Source organism: Mizuhopecten yessoensis, unplaced genomic scaffold, assembly GCF_002113885.1.
Source record: "Mizuhopecten yessoensis strain PY_sf001 unplaced genomic scaffold, ASM211388v2 scaffold3235, whole genome shotgun sequence".
Classification (NCBI taxonomy): domain Eukaryota; kingdom Metazoa; phylum Mollusca; class Bivalvia; order Pectinida; family Pectinidae; genus Mizuhopecten; species Mizuhopecten yessoensis.
In genome coordinates, this window is record NW_018404943.1 from 1,434,577 (window position 1) to 1,460,053 (window position 25,477).

A 25,477-nucleotide genomic window follows, 5' to 3' on the forward strand; every position below is an offset into this window, starting at 1 on the left:
GTGATCACTACCCTGCATATATAATCTATCATATCAACAGTGAAGTCTTAGGGGGAAACATATCATAGAGTACTTTGAGGAAGAAAGAAATGGCATAATAGTAAAGTTGAATTTTGACTATTTGAAGGAACTGTTATCATGAAGCTGGCTTGGACTTTAGTTTTGCTACGTAAGTACAATTTATGATACGTTATTATCCATGTTCACTTTCAGTAATAATAATAACTATTATTTTTTTATTTAAAATCCTAAAGAGAGCTAGAAAAGAATATAAATATGTACCAATACATACCATGTGTAACTTTTAATTTTATGCTTGGTCAGTATCTTACAGTTAGTATTACCAGTAATATGACCTAAAACACATATTCTTAATTTGTTATTTTGTTATAAATGAGGAATGATCGACTATTGCAGACTTTCTTGTCGTAGAAATTAAATTTAAAAAGTGTAAAACATCATAATGTTGAATATTACACATACACTGTTATCACAAAAGCATAAACAACCAAGTATTTAGTTTGGATTTTTAATGTTTATATCTTTAAGGAAGTACAAACAGTCACCCAGGTAACAACAAAAATAACACACACCAATCAAACAATAGTTAAAATGGAAGCTTAGTTACCAGATTCATATTTCGTGGTTGTTGTTAATGATTACGCGCGTTAGCTGTCCCAAAAGGTTTTATGTCGTAAACAGTCAATAAACAACTCTCCATGTGAACCACTGTTTTAGTTTCCAAGTCAGCCAATACACCAGCTAATCAATTTTCAACTGTAATTCAATTCGTTAAGATTCTCACATATCATAGTTTGCAAATAACAAACTTTCAAAATCTTGAAACGCAAAATATGCCATTCTACGAATCAATTGATGTCTATAGATACTCTAACGTAACGCAATAAAATGTGTTACAAAACACCGACATATATTACATGTACTCGATCGATTAGTATTGGCCGATTCTTCTATTGCTTACTCAATGATGTCATGACCACGTGCAGTGGCTAGATTTCCTGAAATTCAAAACCGTAACCACAAACGTAGGTTTTGAAGCCGATTTCCTGTGTTTGCTTAATTACGTGGTGTTTAAAGGGAGCTAACCCGTCTTGACATAACGTTTTTTACTAGGACTGGTGGATAATTCTTTACACTGTTTTGCTCTAAAGAATCTTGAAATTTTGTATATTCTATATTTCCTATCTAATACATATTTTCATGTAAACGATTTATTTTGACAAAAAGAACAATCATCGTGATGTAACCACAGTTATAGAATATATATGTTATTTTAAGGATTGAGAAACATTATGATATTTAGCTTCATGAAATGGGAGCATAGGAAATACAAGAAAAACTTGGTTCAGTGTAAATGTACTAGGTATACATGTACATGTTTCAACTAATGAAATTTCATAAGAGATGTTGAACTTACAACATTGTTCAGTTAATATACACTTTATATATACTGTGATTAACACACTTATGAACGTGTTTGAACTTGAATAAGTCAGTTCTATTCGCTATGACAATCACAATTGTCAATCCTGATGCCTATGACATTTCTTTATCAAACCAGCGCCCTTAACAAAGTGAACATCTGTGTACACGTGGTATCGGGGTTTTAAGCGAGCAATCTTTATATCTTTCATATCGCAAGAAACGTATTAAAAACACTCTCAAGGCCTAAAACTCACCGAAATCAAATACCAGCAGATATGTGCATCCTCAGATAATCTCTCGACCTAATGGTATCTCTTGTAAAGTCGCGATCTGTGTTCACACTTCCTTCTCTGGGAGGCTCGAAAAACTTTATCAGTACGAATTTAGTTTCACGGGATACTATGGAATGTAAATTCACAAAAGGATATAGAAAAGCAATGAATTAAAATGTCTGGTTTACCCTCATTCATAAGTATAAAGTATAAACAAAATTGATATCTGCCACTTATTATTCGCTAGAAAAGATTTCAATTTAAACGCATTTGAATGTATATTTAATGTACAATGCATTTATAATACAATAAAACAAGTTGTTAAAAGTCTCTCTGTATACATGAAGTACTGCTGGGCGAGCCAATTCGAGCGACATCGTGAAAATGTTAAAATAATAAGTTAGAAGTGATATACTGTGATAACTAAGTGATACTTTGTGTGTTGACAATGGTGAATTGTCCATCGTGGTTTTGTGTGTTGACAATGTCTAGGGTGTAGTGTGTTAACATACTTATTTTTAGTTGCAAGTTGGTTGATAATTTCAAAAGGGTACTTTGACTCAATCCCAATTACGGAAGTGACAAACTCTGAGCAAATTTTCGCTTAAGGTCATCGGAGTGTATTGATAAACGGACTTAGGAAGTACATCCCTTGTTGAAAATCCAATGTAGGGAGACAGTATCACAATTTCCGCATATTCTAATGTTTAATATCAAACGGATGAATATTGTATGTTTATTATTGACAGAACAGTGTGTTCTCGCAATATTAAAGTATTTCAAAGCAATCCAGGCATTAATGCAGGTTTTTATTTATCAATGAGTCACATGTGTCCATTTTTCTGTACTTTAAGAAACCGGCTACCTATTTCACTACTGTGAAGTTTTTCAAGAACGATAACTCTAACATGCAATTACTATGTGTATGGGTTTATTATAAAATGTAAATTTTTAATCGTTTATAGATAAAAAAAAATTAATCAGTTTCAGAATTTATCAAATTGATATACATTAATGCAATACTAATCTATGGCAGTTTTTTTTTTTTGACATTATTTTGCAGACAATTGTGTCTTTAATTTTTTTTTCAAAATCCACTCCTTTTTACATAAATTTCCATTTAAAATCCTGAAAATTCCGACAACCTATATTTTTTTGTTGCAATTTTTTTCTTTACTTCAAAGCAATATAACTACAAAATTTGAAGAAATTCTACTGAGAAATGGTGACACAAACCTACATAAATGTCTTACCTTAAAAAGAAAGTTAAATAACATTAGTAAGGATCTTTAAGGAAAGAAATGTTATTGTATCTGCTAGGTCTGAATAAAAGTACATTAATTATACATAACACGACACTTGAATTTTAAAACTGGACAATAGAAACACGTTTTTTATTTCTCAAATGCAAATCATGTTTTTAATATTTCACAGTTTTTGTCCTTGAATGTTGATAATGTGAAATACAGTCAAACCTGCTTGAGCGGTCACCTGAAATGAGCAGCCACCTCCCTAATGTGGTCAGTCTGTGGTCCGTCCGATAGAAAAAAACTATATAATGAACCTGAAATAAGCAGCCACCTGTCTAATGCGGCCAGCGGCCACAAAACTCTGGCCCGAGACGTTATCTCCACCTTCAGCAGTCATTTTGTCCAGAAATTGACATCAAGAAAATCCCAATATATTAACAAGAACACATCCCAATAGAGCAAAGCTAATTACAATGTGTAATTAAAAACCATAGGTAAGGTTTGACACGTTGAATTGACAAGTTGTTTACACAGCGATTTTCAGCTTGCAAATTGGGACAGGTCCTACCGACCCATCAACATTGTTTTACAAACAAAACAATAAATCCCACTTTGTGTACTCAATCAGCTTGTGATTTTTTAAAACAAGTATGATCTTTTGTGGTATCTGTACATACTGTATCCAAAGCTACTCAGGCCTAATATATTATGTGATCAAAAAACTTGCCGCTATATTGCATGCGAAAACAGATCTGCTTCCGGTCTGCCAGTCACTATTTCTATATCAACGAAGCAGACATCATGTCAAAAGGATAAATTTCACAGCGCAGACGCTGAATCAGATTTTTGTTTTGATTAATTCGTCGTGATTTATTTCTATAATATAATAATTTGGTTTTTAATAGCTGTGCGAGATCAGGACATTAGTGTTAGCCTTTCCATAAGGCGCGTGGGTGCTGTGAATAAACCGTTACGCTAAGTTGAAAGCTCAAAGATTCTTGCAAAGTACTAGATCTACTGAGTGATTTATTTATAAATGATGAATTAAGTTAATTATTTGATCCACATAGATCAGAATACATAGCAATGCAGATTTTCATTAAAATCAGATATACATGTAGATTTCATTACTGGTGGTTGTCTGCTAGCGCAAAACGTATGTGGAACACGTGTGTAGCCAAACAAAAATAAATTCATCATTTCAAGAAATTAATCACCAAAACGCCTTTGTATTTCATTGATTATGCAAATTTATATTCAGGTATGAATTCGTACCCCTGTTGATGAAGGGAGAAAAATTCAAAATAACATAGCCGCCTATATTTCCGGTGAAATGTCATTATAACCCGTGGATGTATGGAAACTTGGTTGTGATTTTCGGGTGAGCCTGGTTTTAGCAGCCACCTGTCTTAAGCGGCAAATTTCTGCCGGTCCCTTGGGTGGCCTCTTAATACAGGTGTAATGTGTCCGTGCTTGGTGACACTTCACACTTTATTTTGGTTCTTTTTAATTTTTTGAATGATAATTTAATTTAATTTCTTTTATGTTTTGCAGATATCTTAACATCAGCGTGGCTATTTAGTGATGCAAGATCAGTCGCCTCAGTTCCACCAACTAATGTCCAAGTTCTGTCTAACAGTAGTTGTTCCGATATCAATGTGAAATTACTTAGCCAGAGCTGTGACTTCAACAGTGGTTACTGCAGCTTCAGTCACCCGACGGATTACCATGACTTACGGTGGAGGATAACATCTTCAACATATTACGCAGAAGTACATTCTCTTCATGGTAATTTAACGTGTTATCATAAAAAAGATTTGTCTCAAAATTGGTTATTTATACAAGTTTGATTGCAATAGTATTTGTTGAGCTTATTGATGTTGAGCGATCTATCTTTCAGAGAATTAATAACGATTTCTTTAAATTCTTATCATCAAAAATGTTTTATCTCTGAATGCAATAGAAATAACAAACATTACTTTTTCAAGCTGATATCTCTGTTAATATTTTAAGACCTATCTGATTGTTTTTAAATTATGAAACTTATTCAGAAAAGAACTTTATATTCTTGTCCTTCTGCAGCTATTTATTGCTTCCATGGAAATATATTTACTCTCATTATTCACACTTATACGATCGACTTAATGTGACGGAGTACTATGTAATCGCCGCATAATGTATTACGATATCTCTTGTTTGACGTAGGTGTCTTTTAAATAGGTACATATTGCTTATAATCATATCACTGTAGCATAATTTTTGTATAATTACAGGAGGGTCATATATCTACCCATACATGTTGGGTAGACATGACGGCGCTAGTTCCTCTATCAACACCACAACAATCAATAGCGGGACTGTGTGTATCCAGTTCTGGTACGCCATGTCAGCATCTACCTCCAATCTGGAAGTCCTGCTGGATACCAACGGTCAGGACACATCGCTATGGAAACTGACTGGTCGTTATGGAGATGGTTGGAGGAAGGCGACATTGGCTGTGTTCAGTCAAAGTCCATTTAAGGTAATGATATTACATAGTAGCCAACTGCCTCACCTCCATGTGTTATAGATATCATACATATGACACGATGAAACAACATATTCATCATCATCTGCAGTAGGAACAGAAAAATGATGATATAAACCAAAAATATGGTGGCATATTTCTGCCATCCACTTGCGACTTACGAGTTACGTATGTCCACATAATTATTGAAAGATGTCAACATAATCTGAGAAGATGTCGACATATCTTTTAAATTATGTCGACAGATTATCACATTTGCCGAGATAATTATCTCGTAAGTGGGTAACTCGGCTTTTTATCGTGTTAATGCTCGGGTGTGACATCGACTTGCCACTTACGACTTGCCAATTACGACTTATTTATGTCGACATCCTATTAGATTATTGCCGACTTACCAAAACGAGCCTTGTGCACGAGGACCGCGAAGGGGGGCTGATGGTGACTGAACAGTGGTGACTATACTGGTGAGTAACTTGGTAAAATCAATTTAAATATGGGAAATCAAAGATATGAATATTACAGTAGGTTACTATGATGTACAGAGTTTATCAATCAAAGAGGGATTTTACATAAATAAGTCGTAAGTGGCAAGTCGTAAGTGGCAAGTCGTAAGTCGATGTCACACCCGAGCATTAACACGATAAAAAGCCGAGGTACCCACTTACGAGATAATTATCTCGGCAAAATTATCTCGGCAAATGTGATAATCTGTCGACATAATTTAAAAATTATGTCGACATCTTCTTAGATTATGTCGACATCTTTCAATGATTATGTCGACATACGTAACTCGTAATTCGCAAGTGGATGGCAGAAATATGCCACCATACAAAAAGCTTCTGCTTAAATAAGATCATTAACTATTTCTAGCGGAACGTTGTAATTAAAACAAAATGCGCTTTACAATATTATAAAAGTATTGAAATATCGGAATATGTTGGTTATGAACAGAGCATACTGTTACAAGATAATACATATTTATATATATTATCTTATATTTCCATTTCCTTTGTACAGTCCTCATGTAAATCTACATTAATGTATCAACCAATGATTTTCCTATAATCGAACAACAGCAAGACCCACTTAATGTTTCCAATCGGAACCTGTTCAGGTCTTACTGTCAAACTGTTTAAGGAATCGATCTCAAAATCATGACTTGGCGTGACGTACAATTCAAATTTATTCAGATTCATACAAATGTAGAAAACTCTTCGCCATATGCTTGACACTTCAATATTTTTATATCCATTATTGTGATAATTCATGCTGATGAAAAAATAATACCGCAAAATACATACCAAAAAAGTAGAATTTTAACATTTTCTCACTTGCACTGTGTCGCCGTTCACGGACGAGATAGTAATGAATTCGAACCTGACACGTATTAAGACTCAGAAACAGTCCCTGCTGTTTTCTTCAAAGCAATGTTTAATACTCTTTTGTAATTTCGAACGAGTTCCCCTCAAAAACTGTAGATAAACTTGTTGTTATTGAAACATGCATGTCTTGTTTATCTAGTATTCCCTTTTTGTCATATTCTGGTATCTACGGAGCCTGGAAAGGGACATACAAACATTAACTGAGATTATGTTTAGTAATATGTAATCTCGGGTTATTTATCTTTTTTCCCCCACCATGTCCCATCCTAGGCTTCGTAGTATGTAGATGTATAGACAGTAGAAAAATGAAAACATACATTTATGTTCATGTAACCAACTATATTATTACTATTTTGCAGATTCGATTCAAATCTGTAAGAATCAACGTTCGCACAAAACTGGGATTAGATGATGTAAAGATTTGGAAATTTCCTTTCAATACGACAATATCAGCTAAAACGACGACACGAACGACAACACCGTCGCCATGGACAACACGAACAACAACAACATCGCCATGGACAACACAAACGGCATCATCAACGATAACACAAACGAGTACACCTTTGACAACAACAACACTTTCATGGGCATATTCAACGACAACTATACCAACAACACAGAAAACACCAATGAAAACATTGAAGACAAAACATAGAATTTCACAGATCAAACCATGGGAAATGCTAACAAAAACATCAACAACAAAGCAAACGATTATTCCTGCAACAAAACCTTTTGCAACAGCCATGTCACCATGGCCAGCCTCTACGAAAATGCTAACGACCAATCCAAGATATCCGTGGCTATCATCAACGAAACCACCAACACCAGCAAGGACAATTTCAACGGCGAAACCGTTGACAACTCAAACGATGATTACAACAACTACACGAACCTATCAATGGACTACAGCAACACCACCATGGAGAACATCAACAACACCACCATGGGGAACATCAACGAAAACACCATGGAGAACATCAAGGACAACACCATGGAGAACAACGACACCACCACCATGGAGAACATCAAGGACAACACCATGGAGAACAACGACACCACCACCATGGAGAACATCAAGGACAACACCATGGAGAACAACGACACCACCACCATGGAGAACATCAAGGACAACACCATGGAGAATAGCAACAACACAACCATGGAGAACATCAACGAAAACACCATGGAGAACATCAAGGACAACACCATGGAGAATATCAACAACACAACCATGGAGAACATCAACGAAAACACCATGGAGAACATCAAGGACAACACCATGGAGAACAACGACACCACCACCATGGAGAACATCAAGGACAACACCATGGAGAACAACGACACCACCACCATGGAGAACATCAAGGACAACACCATGGAGAACAACGACACCACCACCATGGAGAACATCAAGGACAACACCATGGAGAACAACGACACCACCACCATGGAGAACATCAAGGACAACACCATGGAGAATAGCAACAACACAACCATGGAGAACATCAACGAAAACACCATGGAGAACATCAAGGACAACACCATGGAGAACAACGACACCACCACCATGGAGAACATCAAGGACAACACCATGGAGAATAGCAACAACACAACCATGGAGAACATCAACGAAAACACCATGGAGAACATCAAGGACAACACCATGGAGAACAACGACACCACCACCATGGAGAACATCAAGGACAACACCATGGAGAACAACGACACCACCACCATGGAGAACATCAAGGACAACACCATGGAGAATATCAACAACACAACCATGGAGAACATGAAAGAAAACCCCATGGAGAATATCAACAACACCACCATGGAGAACATCAACACCACCCCCATGGAGAACATCAACAACACCACCATGGAGAACGCCAACAACACCACCATGGAGAACATCAACAACACAACCATGGGGAACATCAACGAAAACACCATGGAGAACATCAAGGACAACACCATGGAGAACAACGACACCACCACCATGGAGAACATCAAGGACAACACCATGGAGAACAACGACACCACCACCATGGAGAACATCAAGGACAACACCATGGAGAACAACGACACCACCACCATGGAGAACATCAAGGACAACACCATGGAGAATAGCAACAACACAACCATGGAGAACATCAACGAAAACACCATGGAGAACATCAACAACACCACCATGGGGAACATCAACGAAAACACCATGGAGAACATCAAGGACAACACCATGGAGAATATCAACAACACAACCATGGAGAACATCAACGAAAACACCATGGAGAATATCAACAACACCACCATGGAGAACATCAACACCACCACAATGGAGAACATCAACAACACCACCATGGAGAACGTCAACAACACCACCGTGGAGAACATTAACAACACCATCATTGAGAATATCAACAACACCACCATGGAGAACGTCAACAACACCACCATGGAGAACATTAACAACACCATCATTGAGAATATCAACAACACCACCATGGAGAACATCAACACCACCACCATGGGGAACATCAACGAAAACACCATGGAGAATATCAACAAGACCACAATGGGGAACATCAACGAAAACACCATGGAGAATATCAACAAGACCACCGTGGGGAACATCAACGAAAACACCATGGAGAACATCAACGAAAACACCATGGAGAACATCAACGAAAACACCATGGAGAACATCAACGAAAACACCATGGAGAATATCAACAAGACCACCAGGGGGAACATCAACGAAAACACCATGGAGAATATCAACAAGACCGCCATGGGGAACATCAACGAAAACACCATGGAGAAGATCAACACCACCACCATGGAGAACATCAACGAAAACACCATGGAGAATATCAACAAGACCACCAGGGGGAACATCAACGAAAACACCATGGAGAACATCAACGAAAACACCATGGAGAATATCAACAAGACCACCAGGGGGAACATCAACGAAAACACCATGGAGAACATCAACACCACCACCATGGAGAACATCAACACCCCCACCATGGAGAACATCAACAACACCATCATGGGGAACATCCAACGAAAACACCATGGAGAACATCAACAACACCACCATGGAGAACATCAACGACAACACCATGGAGAACATCAACAACACCACCATGGAGAACATCAACAACCCCACCATGGGGAACATCAACGAAAACACCATGGAGAAGATCAACACCACCACCATGGAGAACATCAACGAAAACACCATGGAGAACATCAACGAAAACACCATGGAGAACATCAACGAAAACACCATGGAGAACATCAACAGCACCCCCATGGAGAACGTCAACAACACCACCATGGAGAACATTAACAACACCACCATTGAGAATATCAACAACACCACCATGGAGAACATCAACGAAAACACCATGGAGAATATCAACAAGACCACAATGGGGAACATCAACGAAAACACCATGGAGAATACCAACAAGACCACCATGGAGAACATCAACGAAAACACCATGGAGAATATCAACAAAACCACCATGGAGAACGTCAACAACACCACCATGGAGAACATCAACAACACCATCATGGGGAACATCAACGAAAACACCATGGAGAATATCAACAGAACCACCATGGAGAACGTCAACAACACCACCATGGAGAACATCAACAACACCATCATGGAGAATATCAACAACACCACCATGGAGAACATCAACGAAAACACCATGGAGAACATCAACACCACCACCATGGAGAACATCAACACCACCACCATGGAGATCATCAACACCACCATCATGGAGAACATCATCAAAACCATCATGGAGAATATCAACAACACCACCATGGGGAACATCAACGAAAACCCCATGGAGAACATCAACAACACCATCAACCATGGAGAACATCAACAACACGATCATGGAGAATATCAACAACCCCCCCATGGAGAACATCAACACCACCCCCATGGAGAACATCAACACCACCCCCATGGAGAACATCAACACCACCATCATGGAGAACATCAACAACACCATCAACCATGGAGAACATCAACACCACCCCCATGGAGAACATCAACAACACGATCATGGAGAATATCAACAACCCCCCCATGGAGAACATCAACAACACGATCATGGAGAATATCAACAACCCCCCCATGGAGAACATCAACACCACCCCCATGGAGATCATCAACACCACCATCATGGGGAACATCAACGAAAACTCCATGGAGAACATCAACACCACCCCCATGGAGATCATCAACACCACCATCATGGAGAACATCAACAAAACCATCATGGAGAATATCAACACCTCCACCATGGAGAACATCAACGAAAACGCCATGGAGAACATCAACACCACCATCATGGAGAATATCATCAAAACCATCATGGAGAATTTCAACAACACCACCCTGGGGAACATCAACGAAAACACAATGGAGAACATCAACGAAAACGCCATGGAGAACATCAACACCACCCCCATGGAGAACATCAACACCACAACCATGGAGACCGTCAACACCACCACCATGGAGAAAATCAACAACACCATCATGGAGAACATCAACAACACAACCATCATTGAGAATATCAACAACACCACCATGGAGACCATCAACGAAAACACCATGGAGAACATGAACACCACCACCATGGAGAACGTCAACACAACCCCCATGGAGCACATCAACACCACCACCATGGAGAGCATCAACACCACCATCATGGAGAACGTCAACACCACCACCATGGAGATCGTAAACACCACCACCATGGAGAACGTCAACACAACCCCCATGGAGCACATCAACACCACCACCATGGGGAACACCAACAACAACACCATGGAGAACAACGACACCACCACCATGGAGAACATCAAGGACAACACCATGGAGAACAACGACACCACCACCATGGGGAACATCAACGAAAACACCATGGAGAATATCAACAACACCACCATGGAGAACATCAACACCACCACCATGGAGAACGTCAACACCACCACCATGGAGCACATCAACACCACCACCATGGGGAACACCAACAACAACACCATGGAGAACAACGACACCACCACCATGGAGAACATCAACGAAAACACCATGGAGAACATCAACACCACCACCATGGAGAACGTCAACACCACCACCATGGAGAACATCAACACCACCACCATGGAGAACCACAACACCACCACCATGGAGAACATCAACACCACCACCATGGAGAACATCAACAACTCCACCATGGAAAACATTAACGACAACACCAACCAATCCACAGGCAACACCACCAACACGTGCAACAAAAACAGAAAAAACTCCTTGGAACATATCAAAGGCAATGAAAACAACGACAATACCAATACATATACAGGCAACAACAACGACAACACCAATGACAACAACAGCACTAACAGGGAAAACGACGCTACCAATAACAACACGAATTGACCAATGGCCATCATCAACAACACCACCGTGGAGAGCATCAACGAAACCAACTACAACACCAAGCAATGCAAGGGCAACACCAAAGATAACACCAACAACGAACCAAACTATTATATTCACGACAAAACAAACGTCGAAAACAACAATGCCATGGACAACTTCAACATCATCACCAGCTACAACACACACGGCTAGACCAAAGACAACATTTAGGGATCCATGGACAACATCAACATCACCAACTACAACATGGTCGAAAACACCCATGTTAACACAACCGACAACATTTAAAATAACATCACCGACACCCTCATGGACAACACAAACGACTAATCAACGGAGTACACCAACATCAACAACACCATCGACAGCATCAATGACAACTCCGATGTCAAAACACACAACATCAACAACACCGAAGCCACCGACGACATCTGCCTCTACGTTTGGTCTTAACCCGCAACCTTCTAACTCTGGGTTAGCGGCAACGAACCAGCAAAACGGAGCATCCGCCTCAAAAGCTCATAATACTGATATTATGTTTTTTTATTGGCGTTCTTCGTGGTCGTAAACAATCTATAAAGAGAGTAAGGATGCCTCTTACAGTTTGTTTATAACAGAAAATCATGGATATATCATGAATATAAAATCATAAAATTGAAAAAAGTATACCAAAATACAATTTTACACTGCAACATACATGTAATAAATATCAAAATTTGATCTGAATTTGATAGTCAGATTTCAAAGGCAATTAAAAATCATCAACACTGACAGATTTAACGTATCGCCACCAGTGTGGATGGTATCATGTTTCAGACCGAGAATTGAGTTATTTGCCAGGGGCAGATATAACCGTGCACGTGTGATTTACATTGTATAATAGAGACTCAACTTAAATGATTTGCTATTAATTGAATGATAGTTTTTTTTAACGATTTCGGACAATAAAATGTAAACAGCGAGAGATTAGCAACAATGGGTGGTCGGGTGGTGCAGTGGATAGCGCACTTGCCTTTCACCAAGGCGGCCGGGGTTCGATTCCCCGATCGGACGTGAAAAGGTTGGCGTCACCTGCCCGACCACGAGGGTTTTCTCCGGGTACTCCGGTTTCGTCTCACACTAAGACCCCCAACGCGCTAACATCCGGGCAACAAGAGTGATTAATATAAGTTGAAATAAATTGTTTCATAATTGTTGTAAAATAAATAAATGTCCACAACAGGTAATTGGCGATTTAGTCAATAGAGCGAAATAAATACCAATGAATAATTAATTGTGATATACATATATATGATCACTTTATGGCAGAAGTGGTAGTGTTTTGTTAATAAACCTTAATTGTTGATTAAATATAACTTTTGCGTATACGTTTGTAAGCGGAATAGTATATATATCTATAAACATATACGTGATAAAAATGAAAATTAACTTGTAATGCACTTGTAGCAGTAGTTAAGCAAGGTCCAGTTCTCGATAAGGTACATGTATACATGTATGAGTATATCGCTGGACTGATGACATTTAGATCATTTCTATTGATTACATTACCTATTGATGTATATAACAAATACATGTACATGTCTTAATCCCTGGTGATTTGCAAATAAAAAATTACCACAATACAGTTTTGTGTTATGCAACTAGTATATATGCCTTTTAAAATAAAACTTCCAGAAATCGAACTTCTCGATGTGTCTTACGGCAAAGTCCAAAAGCTTTACCTTATAAAAAACAAGAAATATTTTTTCATTAATCGAACTTGTATGAGTCGAATTTTTTGCTGTTTTGAAATTCAATTTAGGCCGGTTCGTTATGTGAAAACGTTGAAAATCACAGCTACAAGAATAATAAATCAAAGTGAAATATTCAATTGTTCGTGACCATCCAAATTACCCGTGATTATTCTAAGAGTACATGTACGGGCTTCGGAAATTTAAGTGAAAAAAAATGTTGAATTTGATGAGAAATCCACTAGTTCTATTGTTAAAATCAAATGTCTAAGCCAGTGTTTCTTCACATATTTAAAGAATCACATTGTCTTGTTTTTATAGGATCTCGATGTTCAATATTCGTGAGTCAAAGTCCGACGTTCGGATTTTTCACGATGGTCCCGCAAAATTCGAAACACCGAAGTCTGTATGTAGTTAAAGTAAAGTCAGTACCATGCATGGATTTATCATAGTAGCCATGATATTTAACAAATGACCGTTGTATTGATTTTGCATGTCTTTGAGCATCTTCCGAAAACTAAAATTATTCATTGGAAACTGTTTTTCGTCATGACTATAAATTTAGCTAGAAATCATCTCTGTAACAGAAAAACATACCTTATGATACTGTACTTTGATGGAAAAAAGAAAAAAATACGAAATAAACGGAATATAATCAAGAACACGACTACAAACATTCAGCAGTCCTAGAACAAGATTCGAACCCTGAACTTCAGATTGTTTTACTATCGTCCAAAATAAGTAGCGGATGTATCTGTGAAGCTAAAGAATAAGGAGATCGCTGTATATTCGAAAACTAATTGAACAGTGAGATAAGGGTCCCTTAGATGATCGTTTTGATCTGATAGAGTTAATTCTAGCGGTTACCATGGTTACTTGAAGAAGAATTTTCAATATTATTACAAAGTATTTTTGATATAAACCACCAAATAGAATAGCACCAACACATATGGGCCTTATCGATAACTAAAATTGACACAATGAATGTCCAAAAGAACAGAATGACACCGAAACGAAATCTAGCAGAGTTAATTTTCAAAAGTTACAGAAAGACACTCGCTTTGCACGGACCCTCGCTGGAAACTGGAATCAAAACTGGACACTGCTAAGAAATCGGGCCTTTCCTTTACCGCAACTGGTACACTTCGAAATATCTCCCGTCAAACCCAGGACAGTGTGCTAGTCTCGATAATGATATAAGACAGTATTTTTAATCGTAATAGACTTGATACGATAAAGCAATGAACTTGGTATTACTATGTACCGCTTAATGACTTTAATATTAGTGGCAACATTTTTGGTAGACAACTGTAGCTACATACTATCATAAAAATAAACAGAACTAAAATATATTTTTTCAATATCAGACAAAAGGTTTCTCAGCAATATCAATAAATCTGTAGGACCATACATCAATGGAATCTGTTATGCCGTTCAATAAATCTGTATGGCACTAAATTGAAGCTGTTTGGGAGTACATTGAATATGTATGACCATAAATGTAGTCTGTTTGGACAAACATTGAATCTGTATGGCACTTAATTGAATCTGTTTGGCAGTACATTAATTCTGTATGACCCTAAATTGAGTCTGTTTGGCCAAACATTGAATCTGTATGGCCCTATATTGATTCTGTTTGGCCATACATTGAATCTGTATGACCCTCAAATGTCTGAACTTATATTGAATTTGTGTGGTCCCAAATTGAATCTGTTTGGCCAAACATTGAATCTATTAGGCCCTTAATAGAATGTTTGGCCATACATTGACTTTGTGTTACCCGTATTCAATCTGTATCACTCTATTCACATTGCGTTAGAATGACCCAAAATTCAAATATTTGAACTTACTAACATGAAACATGTATAGAAAGACGTATGGTAACTTTCTAACTTTACTTTCCGGGGAGCGAACGAAAAGTTATTCGTTATTTGAGTAACGAATAATTAATTAATAGAGATTGAAATAGGTCTTAACTCCAAACAAGGACCAGGAACATAAAATTTGAACAAGATCTCAATTTTGACAATTTTCGGGTATATGGTCCCAGGGGTCTAGATTTGGCACCCCCTGTATTCTTTTTGAACCCCCATTCTTGTGGTTTGGTTTGGTAAGGTTACTTATTGATACAATTTGGTTCTAACATGTATTTAGGCACAAAAAGGAAGAATTGTTTAGATAATTGAGCCAATATATAACAAGGTCACAGTGACCTACCTGTCAACTATGTGCAATGTACTGCCAAACTCTTTTCGGCCATTTTTAATATTTGCAGCTTTAGTGTTACGCAATACACCAAAATGATGAAGAAACTTAAAAAATAACATGCAGTTTTGTAAAAAAGCGTCCATTTGTGATTATGGTCCCCCACTTTACCCCTCATATTTCGGAATGGTCAACAAGTTGGCCTTTATTTCATGTCATATCATTATTGCATAGTCCCAAGGTGCATTTGTACAAAAAATAAAACTTATCGGTGATAACCACCAAACGGCCCAAATTGGCATCCTTCCTTTGCCGGCCTAGCTTTCAAAAGAGTTCCAATGGTTTACTTTTATAATATAAATATAACTGTTGGCGTATAAGATATCTTATTTGGAGAATGGGGTATCTAGATGTATAACCTTATTGAATGCATGATATTTAACTTGTCAAAATGGAAACCAATTAAACCTAGAATCAAGAAATGCCAAATTAAGTGTATTGGATGTCCGCTTTCTGAATAATTCAATCTCATCAGCGACGCTGATAGCCAGGAAGAGTGTCAAGGTCGTAAAGGGTGTTATTTATATGGATACTGTTGGATTAACAAAAATATGAACGTATTTAATTTTTGTATGAGAAAAAAATCGCTCAATTGTAACATACTTCACGATACAAATCTCATAAAGTATTTCATTTTGTACCTTTACCGGTATATAATTCTGCGCTACCTTACTTGCATGTTAAAACCTTACTCTCTTGTTATTATTACAAGTACTCCTTACGCACACTCAAAAATCACAATTATCTATCTTGATACCTATGACACAGATTTTATCAAACCAGAGCCCTTAAAATTGTCCACAGGATATCAGGGTTATAAGCGAGCCAACATTATTTTTATTATCACGAGAAACATATTGAAAACACTTACTAAGGCCTAAATGTAACCGTAATCAAATATGAGCAGATAGGTGCATCCGTCTCAGATAATCTCTCGACCACGTGGTATCTCTTGTCAAGATGCGACCTGTGCTATTCAGATTTCCTTATCCTAGATTCATAAAGAACGTCATTAAAATCGATTTTAGTTGCACATGATGGTATTGAATGCAAATCCAATTTTTTAATGTAACATTATTTAGTCAAAATGTCAGTATTCCCTTCATTCCTTATTATTAAATCCAATTAAAACTGATACATGTAAATTAAAAGTTATTTAAATGCAAATTAACGAGAAAAGAAGGAAGCCAGGAAAAGATTTGTTTGTATATATGTAGTTAACAACAAAATCACCTGCTAACGGCACAGTCTTAATACATTGCTAGTAAAGTGTCCAAAGTTTTGGTGAATGTGGATCTACCTAAAACCTCAGTACATTTGTATATATGTTATATCGATGTTTAAACTCTTCAACTGTTTAAGGGTGTTAGCAAGACAGATTTTCATTAAAGTGGGGGCCGACATTATTTTTCAAATCAGCTAAAAAAAATAATTTATAACTTTATAAAGGGTTTTATAGCCAGCTTTCTTTTATCTCTAAATGCCGCACTTATTATGAGAATAATGAATTTTTTTTTGTTTCTTTCTTGCGACGTTAGTACCACTACATAGTAAGTCATGCTTGGACCAAACGACTCTCTGTTGCAATTACATAACATATTCTTTTTATTCTACATATGACACAGGGCACTTTGGACTTGGATTTATATATATATATTATTATTTTTATTGACTTTTTGTAAGTATGGTGCTATTTAATTCAATGCAATAATTGTTGTAGGGACAGTTTGGTCATGGATTTTTTTACTTAATTCATAAATAAATAAATCATTATTTTCTTATTTATTTACTTTAAGCCATGCCACTTTGGACATTTTTTTTATTTTAATTTAGTTAATGAATCAATTGTTTTTTTATTGATTGACTTTTAGTAAGTAAGGTGTTATTTAAATTGATGTATTAATTGTTTTCAAGTTGCTTTATATTATCGTTGAGTGTTAGTGATGCAAGATCAGTGACCTCCCCAAGAGCGACTAATGTCCACGTTTTGTCTAACAGCAGTTGTTCTGATATCAATGTAACACTACAGAGCTGTGACTTTGATATTGTAGCTTCAGTCACCCTACGGTGTACAGTGACTTCGGTGGAAGATTACAAGTGAACTGCGAGACTCAACCGTCAATTCTCTTCACGATGGTAATTAAACGTGCTATCTTAAACAAACCCTTTGTTTCAATTTAATTTCAATAACCTTTTAAGAATATTTATTGTCATAAAAGGATCGGGGACTAAATGGTCAAAGTAAACACAACATAGATGTTACGTGATCTCAATATAGCATAAAGCAGAATAAGATTTACTTAGAATTGTCAATGGACCTGCACAATTATTGGATATCAAGTGAGCTATACAGGCACATTTTGCCTCTTGCTAAAGTTTTAAATTGTTGTTTTGTTCACGTTATAATGTCCGTACTTTCAACATGTATATAAATTGTGTTTTTTGGCATAAACTATTTACATTTGTACTTACTTAATAAACTGCAGATCGAATGTTTTTTAAATCTGCTTCATAATGACATTTCATTATGTATTGGTCTGAGTTCAATGGGAAGACTTTTTTATATTAAACATGACTTTGATGAGATTTTAGGCTAATTTATTTTTTAAGTTTGTTGTCAAATCATCATGACTATATGGTTTGTGTGCAAATATTTCATTTTTTTCAATAGAAACGATTTATCTTTCTTACCCAAACAAAAAAGGTCTACGAGATGTACTGTGATACAGTGTTATCGCCTTATCATGTACAAATGAATCTCGCTAAACATTGTAAGACGTTTGTGTGTCTTTCAGAGTTTCAAGTTGATCGCTATAGCCTCTGACCTCAACATCAGCGGTCGGACGGGATGTGGTATTAGTATACATGTGGCTTACACTTCTACTCAAAATTGATAAAGTCAGGACCATAAATATAGAATCGGAACGAAATTTCATTTGTTTTTTTTAATTTACGAGTCATAAGTGACCCAACAAGGTCTAGAACGGATGTAGGTGTCCAACATTTGAAAGTTTCTTCATACAGGAATTACTTCATACATAATTTACTGTCCAGCGTTATTTTGTTGAATTTACAGGAGGATTCTATATCTACCCATACACGACTGGTAGATATGACAGTGGTAGTACATTTCAACACCTCAACAATCAATGGCGGGGCGGTGTGTATACAGCTCTTTTACATCATGACAGCATCTACCTCCAATGTGGAAGTCCTGGGGGATATCAATGGTCAGGACACGTACATATTTTTGCAGTAGCCTCATTTTAAGCGCTTTAGGAACAAGACTACATGAATAACACGTCAAGTCCTTGTATATTGTTCTCTTTCGCATGATGTTTAGGTGCGCCAATTCATCAAGGCGCAGCTATGTTATAATTCGATAATGCGCTTAAATTTGCTAGAATAAGTACGTTTACTGTATAAAGTTGTCAACTGTTTTACCAAACCAAACTTCAAATGGGTGACTTCTTCCCAATCTGTAGGGCTAACAGGTACTTTAGAACAAACCATTTGTAACAAATCTGATCATAAACTATTTCAAGCATACTGTTTCAATTTAAACTATTCACATTTATTGTCGTAGACATGAAGAATGAGCATTATATGTGTAATTATAAAATAGAACTGTGCACCAAAGTGTCATCAAAAAATGTAATTGGAACACAAAATCAATAAAGCTGGGGCAAAATAAGAACACGGAGACCCTGAAAATGATAATTAAACAAGGTTCTTCGGAAAAGTAAGCGTCTTCTGCTTCATCGATAACCCCTGCCACGTAAACTTAGGTCACATCAGAGTTAAGTGACATTCTCATCGGGAAAACCAGGATAGTGACAACAACACAACAAGACACACTCATGAACACAATTTAAAAAGCGAATATATCTATCGAACAACAAATTGGAATGCTTTCCCATGAGATTATAAGACTTGCCCATAAAATCTTAGCATCATCAACATGTATCTTTGGAAACCATGTGTTAGTTTAATGGTACTATGTTTAAGGACGTACAAACAGTCAACCAATCAAAGTAGTTACTGAAATTACACACTGCAATCATGCAACAATTCAATCAAAACTTAGTTACCAGATTCCTATTTCCAGCTTGTTGGTAATTATAATGAAGGTCAGCTATCCCGAAAAAAATATCTTGTCGTAAACATACAATACCCAATGTGAACCAATATTTCTTTCGTCACAAAATCACATGGCAATATTTCATTGGTCAATAAATCAAGAAACCAGCTAAAGATTTCCTAAAATTCAAACATAACCACAAAAGCAGGAAAAACATAGGTTTGCAATGGTTGTCGTGAATCTTGCATGTATCTTCAAAACTCAGTTCATATCTGATCAGTCTGATTGCTTGATACGTGTTTAAAGGGAGCTAAGTCTTCTTAACATACATTTTTCAATTTTTTCTTTGAAGAAACTTGAATTTTGGTATATTTATATACTTCGTTTTGACAAGAAAATAAAATTGTCGTAATGTTTATAAATATACTATATACTTTATTTCTTTTACAACAATTATCAAACAAATTATTCAACTTAGATAAGTTTCTCTTGTTTGCTCGGATGTAGATCGCAGGGGTATTAATGTGGGTGGAAACCGGAAGACTCGGAGAAACCCCACGTAGTAGGGCAGGTGACCCCATACCTGTTTACGTCAGGTCGTTGATTCGAACCCCTGCCGCCTGGTAGGAGGCAAGTGCGCTTTCCACTGCGCAACTCAATGTTGTGATGTTACCACAGTTATAGAATATATATCACTATTAGAAATGAGGTATATAAACATGTTCATGTAAATATGCAACCATGGCTGTGGCTTGATTCCCTAATCGGACGTGAAAAGGTATGGGGTCATCTGTCCGACCACGTGGGTTTTTTCCGAGTATTCTGATTTCCTCCAACTTTAAGGCTCCCGTGTGTCAGCATCCAAGCCGATTAGAGTGACTTATTGAAATAAATGTCTCATATAATTGTTGTTAGATTGAAACAAGTTGACACATAACTAGGATTAGGATTTAGTAATATGATGGCTTCGTATTACTCCCTGCAATATTTGATACGTCCACAAAATATGACATCAAACTATATATTATTTTGTCGAAGTCACTGCCCCCGAGCTGATACAAATGTAATATATCTCTCGATATCCATTCATTAAGCTAGCAATACGTTGGAGAGGTTTGTATATACACTTTACTACCTATATATCAATAACTGATAACGTTAAATCGGGCACATACCATGTTTTCAGTGAATATTAGAAAAAAAATGATATCTATTTAGTTCAGTAAGTAAATTTATCCTAAACCAGTTATTATTGCACCAACTTCCTCTCAGAGATGGGGACATTTATCTTAGGATGGAGACTTTTCTACTTAACATGTCTAGGTAAGATGTTCTACACGTAACGCATATTGTACTTAGCTATACTGTAGTGGTAAATATCTAATCAAACAAATGTAACTTAGCATTGATATGAATGTACACCATACAATTACCAACATCAAAATTAATTTAAATGTAAAGGCTAAGTTTGTTTTGAACCAAACCCGGAATTAATAACTGATTTTGCGAGCTTTCGAAAACGTCTGTTTCCTTTGTCACTCAAAAAGTGTAAATGACCGGTGTCATGACTAAACCGCTGAAAACCAACTCATTAAGCCACAGTTTGCTGCATCAGTACAGTCAGCTGTCATGGTCCAGACAGCAGACTTTACTAATTGTGTTTAAAATACTTAGCCTTTATCACTCTTACCTAACTGATCGACCGCATTCCGATTAATAAAAATCAGTTTTGAAATCTATCATCGATACAGGAGGAAATGGATTCAGAATGGCATTACAATGCATGTGCATCTGATGACACGATATTTCGACTTAAATATAATATGTATAAAATATCTTTCATGTAGAGCCCTGTAACTTAAAAATCCGTTTACAATGAGTGTTAAAGTAACAATAAAAATAAGTATTTGATGAACAAAATAAAACGAAACGAAAACTTTGATAGTGCAAGTATCAAATTCAAAGTAAACATATTCTGTCACATGCTTTTTTTTTGACACGTTGATAATTCTCTCTAATCTTTACCTTGGTACTACATCATACTAGACTTCGCACAGGATAGAATGTATCATTGAGGCAAAACAAGTAAGATAACGGCGCAAACATATAGTATGCATGCACATCGTGTAAACTTAATACATAAATCACATTCGTCAAATATACCAACTCTAAATGATATTATTTTTGGTAATATAAATAATTTAATTGTAATATAACATGTTTGTTAAGGTTACCCTTTACCTTAGATGAGAAATAAACTCATAAGTTTGAATTTTCAATTTTCCAATAATGAATTTTCCCTTTCTTATGAATAATATCCATGTTTCCAAAAACTACGAAATTTTCGCAGTCGATTCGGTATTCAAGAACCTACTCCAAATGTCAAAATTGTGATACATGTAGATGTCGAAGGTTGACAGACAAATTACAACAAAGAATTAAGAGAGATGCAGTTTGATGAAAAAATAAAGGGAAGTTTTATGATCGCATTCATGTTCTGATTGGCATATATTTTTTGTTTTGGGTGAACTGAAAGTCGATGATTTTGATAATGCTCATTGTACCTTGTCGTTTCGTTGTACCCACCGTTGTTTCGCTGTGTGAAAATGACATTACCCTAATTTGGCTAAAATTCAAACGGCAAGTATCGTCAATGAGGCAGGGGACGCCCCCGTAAAAACCTAACAACATTCTCCTGGTACTGTAAAACGTCTCCATATCTATATTATTTTTGTTTATATTTTGATGTTGTTTTATTGATTTTGAGTTCGAATTAAGGTTTGACCGACATTTCGCTATCCTCCTGTTGGTAGAAGAAAAATCAGAAAAAGTGGAATTCATAATCCTAGTAGTACTTTTTAAAAAACAAAAACTCGATGTAGTTTTAGCATTATCATAACGCAAGTTCCTTAATTATCTGATAATCATTGATAATCTGATAAGTACATGTAGATCCTGTTTTTAATGTATATCTTATTTCTGATTATTGAAATGAGTTAATAATTTGCCTATTTATTATTTAATGGTTGGTCTGAATGTCGTTGCTAGATAGGCCGATGCACACACAAGGTAATGAATGCATCTTTCATATAAAACAGTGCATGTTTTTTTTGTTTTTTTTTTAGCTTTTTGGATAGTTGTTTGTGTTTTGGAAAGTCTCAGACATATAAACATAACTTAATGTGATTGGTAAGAGAAGGTTGAAGGCGACAGTTGGTTTATGGTGAAATGGTGAAAACAGCGCTACTAAGTTCGCTGGGATATTTTGCACACGGTGATTGATACATTGGAGTCGGATCAACACCAGTACGATTTATGTATAATGTGATATGGTGTGAGTGTGAAAGTGTGTAGTGTGCATTATGTACCTATAATTGTGTCAGGTTGTGACCCAGACATGGTGTGATCATTATCGAATCGTGTATTTGGATTTAATACAATTTTTTTTTTTATCACACTTACGATAACGTTCTTCTCTAATATTGATTTATAATCTTCATTTATACAACCAAACGTGACCACACGGAAAACGATGGGTTTCGTTATTTCAGGAATGGTTTGATTATTTAACCCATTAAGTCTTACTGCTGTGTCATCTATTTAGCTGGATAGAAAGTGATATTGCCAAGTATAGTGTTAAAGTATGTCTCCAACTTCTCCAGTAAATATAGTTATAATTTGCGTTGAGTTCCACTATTCTACAGTGTAATACCAGTAGCAGAATGGTAGAACTTCATATAATATATACTTGTTGATCATCAGTAAAAAACGTCATCTATAAATACTCATTGTGATGTGTCACTATATATTTCTGCAATTTTCGCACGCTGTTCTTACACGAACAACTACGCTTATATATGTTCTCACTAACTTTATTAACATTTATTTTCTATGAATTCTCTAGAGCTCACACCTACAGTAAGATTTTTTTACCATAATTACACTTCGCTCAAAAGCTAACCGAGGGGATTATGTGATAACATCAGCGTATTTCATTTTTTTTATGTAAAATACAGTATCCATCAGCACCAGAAGTATTAAAACAAACCCGGCTGAAATGAAAAAGAGATGACGATTGTGTTTTGAAAACAAGCAAGAAAGAACAGAGAGACAACAAGAATAAATGGATGGCAAACATAAGAAATCTAGAATATCGCGGATGATACCTGCCCAAATAATCCGAAACCGCTTGAAGGAGGTCCAATTGAAAGCGCGTCACCCTTGTACAGTGTCCCATCTTAGTGAGACGTCATTGTACAAATAGCTCTTATGGTAACTGTGCACACTGTAGTTGGATGGTACGCCAATGGAACACTATTCATTTTACTGATGAATCACACTTCTTTTTGTCACATGATAGCAAGAGGCGTGAAATTTATAGAAGTCGGGACGAATGCTTCCTAAACTGCCGCGTCCTTTGACGTGACCTTGTCGGGGGTTGTAATGTACTAGGCAAGGGTGGTATTTGTGGTGGGATCCGCAACAGTGTTTATGATGTTTGAGAAATTGAACGGGGTATATTATCGAGTAAAAAGTTGAGTCTGGTGGTAATCTCATTTTTATAACGTCATGGCGAATGAGCTATTTTTCAACAAGGTACCGAGCTATCACATATCAATTGTATCAACATTACGTTTCTACAGTTAAACATGTTAAAATGCTGGGCTGACCATTCTTAATTACGTGACATGTCGTTCATTCAGTAGGTTTGGGATGTTGCATGGTGACGCGTTTGGCGACATCAAGAACTACCGTCTAACTAGCAGGAGCTAGTTCAAGCGATAACTGATACATGTAACATTACCGTTCACATTAGTTGTTGTTTTGCAAATTCAATGTACATGTAACGACGCTGCAACGCTGTTTTCTGCACAAATGGTGTTCATTCCTGGTACCAAATATTTTACTTACGTCTAATAAAATAATATAACAGCGGGATTGTTTTCATGATTTATTTAAGGCAAAGATATGAAAAGCCTTTATAATGAACAGATTAATAAAAGTTAAATACATTTGCAACAAGAAGATAAATT

The 25,477-nt window shown here is 36.5% G+C and overlaps 3 protein-coding genes across 3 annotated transcripts; all 3 read left to right on the forward strand.

Annotated features, from left to right (window-relative positions):
• On the forward strand, positions 1–8,019 carry LOC110447221 (mucin-2-like; the record flags this gene model as incomplete). The annotated part of the gene is made up of 4 exons (XM_021492760.1): positions 1–169; positions 4,523–4,756; positions 5,242–5,489; positions 7,237–8,019. Coding segments are annotated over exons 1-4 (1,296 nt in total), but the record flags the coding sequence as incomplete, so codon positions are not given.
• A 23-nt stretch (positions 8,020–8,042) lies between these two features.
• LOC110447223 (putative uncharacterized protein DDB_G0286901) lies at positions 8,043–10,241 on the forward strand. Its single transcript, XM_021492761.1, has one exon. The coding sequence runs from the start codon at positions 8,043–8,045 to the stop codon at positions 10,239–10,241; it is 2,199 nt and encodes a 732-aa protein (XP_021348436.1).
• A 1,302-nt stretch (positions 10,242–11,543) lies between these two features.
• On the forward strand, positions 11,544–12,365 carry LOC110447224 (putative uncharacterized protein DDB_G0286901). The gene has a single exon (XM_021492762.1). The coding sequence runs from the start codon at positions 11,544–11,546 to the stop codon at positions 12,363–12,365; it is 822 nt and encodes a 273-aa protein (XP_021348437.1).
• The last annotated feature ends 13,112 nt before the right edge of the window (positions 12,366–25,477 follow it).

Excerpts from the sequence above, each read along its gene's own strand:
- LOC110447223 (XM_021492761.1), top strand. The coding sequence starts at position 8,043 with ATGGAGAACATCAACGAAAACACCATGGAGAACATCAAGGACAACACC.
- LOC110447224 (XM_021492762.1), top strand. The coding sequence starts at position 11,544 with ATGAACACCACCACCATGGAGAACGTCAACACAACCCCCATGGAGCAC.